This window comes from Phyllostomus hastatus, unplaced genomic scaffold (assembly GCF_019186645.2).
Source record: "Phyllostomus hastatus isolate PE091 unplaced genomic scaffold, TTU_PhHast_1.1 phas_contig_80, whole genome shotgun sequence".
NCBI lineage: Eukaryota > Metazoa > Chordata > Mammalia > Chiroptera > Phyllostomidae > Phyllostomus > Phyllostomus hastatus.
The window spans coordinates 30193049-30199157 of NW_025333960.1; the positions used below are offsets into that span (position 1 = coordinate 30193049).

The 6109-nt window shown below is 48.3% G+C and overlaps 1 protein-coding gene across 1 annotated transcript in view; it reads left to right on the plus strand.

Annotated features, from left to right (window-relative positions):
* MOCOS (molybdenum cofactor sulfurase) overlaps nt 1-5469 on the plus strand; it is a 54402-nt gene extending 48933 nt beyond the window's left edge. Inside the window, exons 13-15 of the mRNA XM_045850332.1 lie at nt 1141-1279; nt 3660-3764; nt 5278-5469. Of these exons, the coding sequence (XP_045706288.1) occupies nt 1141-1279; nt 3660-3764; nt 5278-5427 (394 nt within the window). The 3' untranslated portion in view covers nt 5428-5469. The remainder of the gene's footprint in view (nt 1-1140; nt 1280-3659; nt 3765-5277) is intronic.
* Nucleotides 5470-6109: the final 640 nt, after the last annotated feature.

The window sequence follows — 6109 nt, forward strand, 5'->3', positions numbered from 1 at the left end:
GGTTATAACCTGGAGGGTAAATCTATAATCAAAGGATTTTAGGCCTGGAAGGTGCTAACCCTCTCATTTTAGACGAGGAAGCTGTAGTTCTCAAGGTCACGGGAGTCGCACAGTTGGAGGAAAAGCTAGACTCAGCCATCCTGCTCCAGGCCCCTCGCTCCGCTCACTATTGGGAAGGGGACCGAACAGCCGCGGATGGGCCCCTTCCTCCCCAGAGCCCTTCAGTTCTGTCTCCAGGGAAAACTCCTGTCACACTCAAGGCTTTCTCCCAACTTAGACAACTTTTAAAGTATTTGTTGAAGCACAACAAAGCACAAAAGTCATTAAGTCCACAGCTCAGTAAACCTGACAGACGTATGTACCCACGTGACCACCACCCAGATCAAGTAGAGCACATGTCTGGTACCTCAGAAGCCTCTCTCTACCCCACTTGTGAACCCCACTGCAGCAGGCCATCACTGTTCCCCCTCCTTTCACCACGGGAGTTTCACCCGTTCTTACACTCAATATAACAAGATACAGCACTGTGCCCTTTCGTTAAGTTTTCAGATGCTTGTTAATGCCCTTTCCCTTGGGGGAGAGGTGCGTGGAGGTGCAGAGAGCCACCTCACGGGACCTCGTGGCAGTCAACACAAACTTTAAACAAGAACTATAAAAATAGCATATGCACTCACAAATTGCAAATAGAATGGGAGTTAGGAAATAAAGATTGCCTCCCAAATGTACTCTGTATTGTTTTATGATGTTTTAGTATCCCCCAAAGAGTGTGATGTCTTGGTAATTAAGCTAGAAACTCTTTAAATGCCTTATTCTGACTTACCACATAGAACTGGTATTTTCTCAGTTTATTCACTTGACTTCGTTTCTTCTGGTTTCCAAAATCCTTCATGTCTTAAATTAAGACCTACTCACCCTTTACACTGCCCCTTGAGGGCTTCTCCCCAGACTTGGCCCCATGTCCTGAAGGAGACCACTGAGGTCTGCCTTCAGACCTCACAGTAAAACATGGTTCTGATCACCCAGGCCTCAGGGCAGAGTACAGTTCATGACGTCAGGTTTTAAATAGCAGAAACATTGAATTATTACAACAGTATAATTATCTTACTCTCCCCCTTTCCCCTTTTGATATGTCTTAAACAGTGATGAGAATGGAAAGAAGGAATTATTCCCGATGAAAGATCTCATCTCACGTTTCCGTGCCAATATTATCACCAATGGAACAAAAGCTTTTGAAGAAGAGAAATGGGATGAGATTTCAATTGGTTCCTTGCATTTCCAGGTGAGTTCTGGGAAGTTCTGTTATCCTTCCTTAAGGGCTGCTAATGGAGACGGAAGCCTAGCCCAGGCTGATGGCAGGTGGGAATCTCTCCTAGTCTTTGACTCTTACCTAGGAAGCCTCAGCAGGAGGGTGTGTGACATCTGCATCCTGCAGCGCCCCTAGCAATGACCCGTCTCTGATCCCCACAAGGGTGGCAGCAGTGAGTGTCACATGAGGAAGAGAGAATACGCCCATACAGGTGATGGAGGGCTCAGTGCATCCTCTACCTTGTTCTTATGTCTAGGCTTAATTCTGTTTTCTGGGAGTGCTTGTGTCTATAAGAATTTTGTCTTGCTGAAGTTGTTGGACTTTCTGGCTGTCTGAAGCTCATGGAGCAGGACCTCAGATGCTTAGTGGCCCTTCCCTGCAATGGCTGCTGCGCCTTCTCCCCACGCTCCAGCTTCTTGCCTTGCTGGGAGGAGCTTGCAGTCAGAGGCAAAGCCACTGGATGCCCCCATCTCCCCAGGCTTGGGGGCATAATGCTCCTCCCAGGCATCCTCCAGACCTAAGCCTGCATTCTCTCCTAACTCACCAGCCTCTCCAGGCTCATCACCCTGCCCCCTCCACCTGTCATAGCCACCTTCTCTCCATTCCCTAATCGAGCCAGGCTTCCTGCCCCAGGGCCTTTGCCCTTGCCGCCCCTTCTGCCTGGCACATCCTTTCGGCAGCTACTTCATGGCCTCACCTCAGCTCGGGTGTTAACGCCTCGGAAAGGATGTTCCTGACCCAGCACATGGTCAGGGTCTGCACAGCACCTGCTCGCTTCTTCAGGGCACTCAAGGACGGGGACCAGGTCTGTTGTGTCCCTTCCGTACCTCTGGGGCCCTGAACAGTCCTGGCCCAGAGTCCGTGCTCAATCACTGGTGGGAATGAGTGGGCAGGAAAGCTAAGGAGGAGCTAGAGGCAGAGGGATGCTCGTCTGCACAGAATGTGCCTGGTTCTTCAGTGGGGCATGAAATCACTCTAGTAATAGTTGTGTTATTAGTTGTATAAACCATCTCATGCTCCCCAAATGACAGTTTCCATGTGTGAGCACGACTGAGGGCCAGGCCTGAGCCGGGCTTCTCAGAAACAGTATCTGGACTCCTTATCAAATCCAGCCGAGGAGCTGGACGGGGAAACAAGGCCAGCAGAGGTCACAGGTCTGCCGAGCACCCCACGGTGAATACCAGGCAGAACTCCTGTACGGCACGCCAGCTGCTCATGAGGAGGCTGGAATCTGAACCTGGGTACCACAGTGAGGTTGTGTTTCCTGTGGTTTGATGCCCCACAGCCAGAACACCGGTGATAGAGGCTGAGACACATCCAGATTTAGTTGAGTGTTTCTATTCCAGCGCTTGCTTTGTGCCTGCCCGTGTGTGAGCGGAGGAGAAAATGGTCATGGGAAAGTCAAGTGCCTTTGCATCTTTTCTGTGTGCAATAAAAAAAAAAATCTTGTCACTGCTGAACAGCATTCTTTCTTTTTTTATGTTAACATTTATGGGGGACTTTTCTTTCTATAAAAGCAAGTCATGCTCGTGGTGGACTGTCCAGAATAGAAGTGCGAGTAGGACCCTGGTAAGAAGCTGTGTGCTGTGTACTGTGTTCTGTGCTTGTGTGTACAAGTGTATGTATATGTACACACATATACAATAATGCATGTGTAATTTTGTTCCCTGCTTATTTTGGTTGTAAAAATAAACACTTTCTATTTTACTTAAAGCCCTTTATAGATTAATTTTAAAACCTGCATGACATGCCATATGGATGCAGCGAGGTTGGTTTAACCGTTCTCTGCTATTTGGTATTTAAGATACTACCAGATTTTCCCTACTATAAATAATGTGAGAAATGCCCTTGTATTTGAACCTGTGTTTGCACTTCTGATTCCTTTCTTGGGTTGAATCCTGGTAGTGAAATTGCTGGGTCAGAGGACAGGGACACGCTTGGGGGCTTTCTGGTGACATCCTCCCAGAGACACGGCGCTGGGCTGTGGCTGTTCATCTTCTCCCACCCAGTCTGTCCTCCGTCAGTCAGTTCCTTTCTTCCTGGAGGCTCCCCACTGTCTCCCGGTAACCGTCTGAGATTCACAACCACTCCTGTCTCTCTGCAAAGCCCTGAAGCACAACCTTTCCAGCTGATAAACGAATAGGGATGATTCCCTAGTGGCACTGTGAAGAGGTGCCACCTTCTGGCTCCTTAGAATTAAGGGTCAATTATTGAGCATTTGTGTGTGAGTTTGAAACTGGCAGGGGGACAGCCTAGGACAATGCAAACCCTGCTGGACATGGAGTCCTCCCTGCAGAGGCAGAGGGCCTGGTTGTTTTCATTCAACGCTGTCTTTTCCGTCCTCACCTCCCAGGTTCTGGGGCCTTGTCACAGGTGCCAGATGATTTGCATCGACCAGCAGACTGGGCAACGAAACCAAGACGTTTTCCAAAAGCTTTCTGAATATCGAGAGCGAAAGGTAAGCACGAATACAGAGTACGACACCCCATTTTAAGATCCTGGCATGTTATCTACCCAGAAGGATATCCCTAATGGTGCCGAGTAATTTTTAGAAATGGGAAGACAGGCTGATGGGCACCATTAAGTTTCATCTGTAGTACAACCTTATCTTTGGTTTTCATCCATATTTTCACTTTTATGGGGTTCTTGTTATGTGTGCTTCTGATGCCCCCTAATCTTGTTGAAGACACAGGGAGCATATAAATGAGGCATCGATAAATAAGGCAACTTTATTTTTGAGTCATTGTTTTCTTCTCTGCAGGGTTCTCAGGCAGGGTGAAATGCCATATGGTGAATAGAGTGGCTGCATAGAAACACAATGAATGTCACTCTAGTAAGCTTGTAAGTCATCTTCCTGAGGGTTAAAATGACGAGATGCTGTTGATGTGGGGTCCAGATTAGAAGAGCTGAACTTCTAACAGACCGATTCTTGAGGGAGATTTATTTTCGGGATCACTGTCTAGGAGGAGTTTTTGTTTGCAAAGAATTCTAGGAAGTCAAGTAAGCAGTTAGGCTGCATGGAGCAGTTCTAGAAAATGAACTGAATTAGTGCAAATACTTAATCTCTCTCTAATAATAAATTGGCAGGTTAAATCAGGGTAAAATGTTTTGTACCGTTTTCTGTGTTTCTCCAAAACCAGAGCTTTGGTTCACAGAATTTGATTGACACAGTCTCCCTGCAGATATGGGATAGACATGGCCTTCAAGGGGGTTGCACTCGAGTGTTGCACCAACACGTCTGTCTGCTCGCTGAGGCGGGCTGTGTCACCCAGCGGCATGGGGACCTGGAGCCTGCACCATGCCAGAGAGGACGTGGGTGGGTGCACCCACTGTCATGCATCAGAGCATCACTGTGATTCTCATGTGTACACATCTTTTATTATGTTCAAACTTTTTTGAGTATTTTTAGGTTTACAGAAGAATTACAAAGACAGCACAGAGAGTTCCCTTGTACTCTTCACATACATGTGTGCAGATCTTTAGGAATTCCCTTGGTCCCAGCCCCTGGCCTGGTGCCTGGAACATGGGGAGGGAGGGCGGAAACCGATGTTGTCACAGGAATGGACAGGTCTGGGACACATCACATGCTCCAGGGTGTTCTCACTGGCTCACTGCATCGATGGCAGACCTGGAGTCGACTTCATTTCGGACCTTTTGTCTTCATTCTGGAGGATTTGGGGAACCTAACTGGCAGCACATGTGCTCAGGGAAAATGCAAGGTAGACAGGGAAGGAGGAAAAAGAACGAGCCCAGCAGTGACGAGGGATGGGGCGACTGCTGGGAAAGCACACCCCAGAATGAGAGGGCCTCCTTGGTTTCCACTCCGCTTTACCACGGGACAGGACTGTCGAGCCCCAGCGCCTGCCTGTAAAGATCTGACTTAGTTTTAGTTGAACATTACCACTAGCAAAATGATTTCAGCTGCCGACTAATCCGGCTGGTTGCTGCCGTTGTTGCTGTTTTGTTCGCAGGTGAACTTCGGAGTGTACCTGATGCATATGTCTCTGGATTTATCTTCACGTTTCCTGTCTGTAGGATCTCAGGTGATCCCTGTGTCAAAAGAAAATACTGAATGCCCCAATTTGCCTGCTTCTGAGAAACATCTGAATGTCACCTCCTAAAATTATTTTTCAGCTTAAATTAAAATTTGTCTTTTACAACTATTTCTGCTCTTATTAAGATTGGCATGTGGTTCAGCAGAGCTTGGTCTTTTGAACCAGAAGAGCTCTTTTCCTCTTGGAGGTAGAGAGTGCTGTCGACCTCTTCCTTCCCCTGACTCCTCCCTCTCCTCCTGTGCACTGGCCACTCGGGAGGGCAGTTCCGAGGCCCTGGTGCTTTCTGCGAGGCAGATCCAGCATGAATGCTGTGCCCACGCCAGCAAGGCTTCCATGTGTACTGGACGTAGGGTAGTTTTAATTAGATGAACTTTACACTGAAGCTCACCGGGAATATTTAACCTCCTCTGTTTTGCTACTTCCCCACACTGTTACTTTGTCTTCAGAAAGGAAAGTCAGGTGCTCTTCAGCCCCCTTGTATGGAGAAAGGGAGTCTAATCTTGCAGGAACGAGAATGTGCCCACTCCCTTCCGTGTATGTACATAGAGGAAGTGGGTCCAGGGTGTGACCTGTGGCCATGTTCCCTAGGAGTGCTTCGACTAGGGCATTTATGTGTCGAGCAAAGGCTCAGGCCATCAGCCCCCTTCCTCTTGCTTCCTGTCCCTGCCCACCACTCCTCTCCCCTTTGAGGTGATGCACAAGGACCCCTCGTGGGCCTGGCAGTCACGCTCAGTGTGGGTGGTGGTAT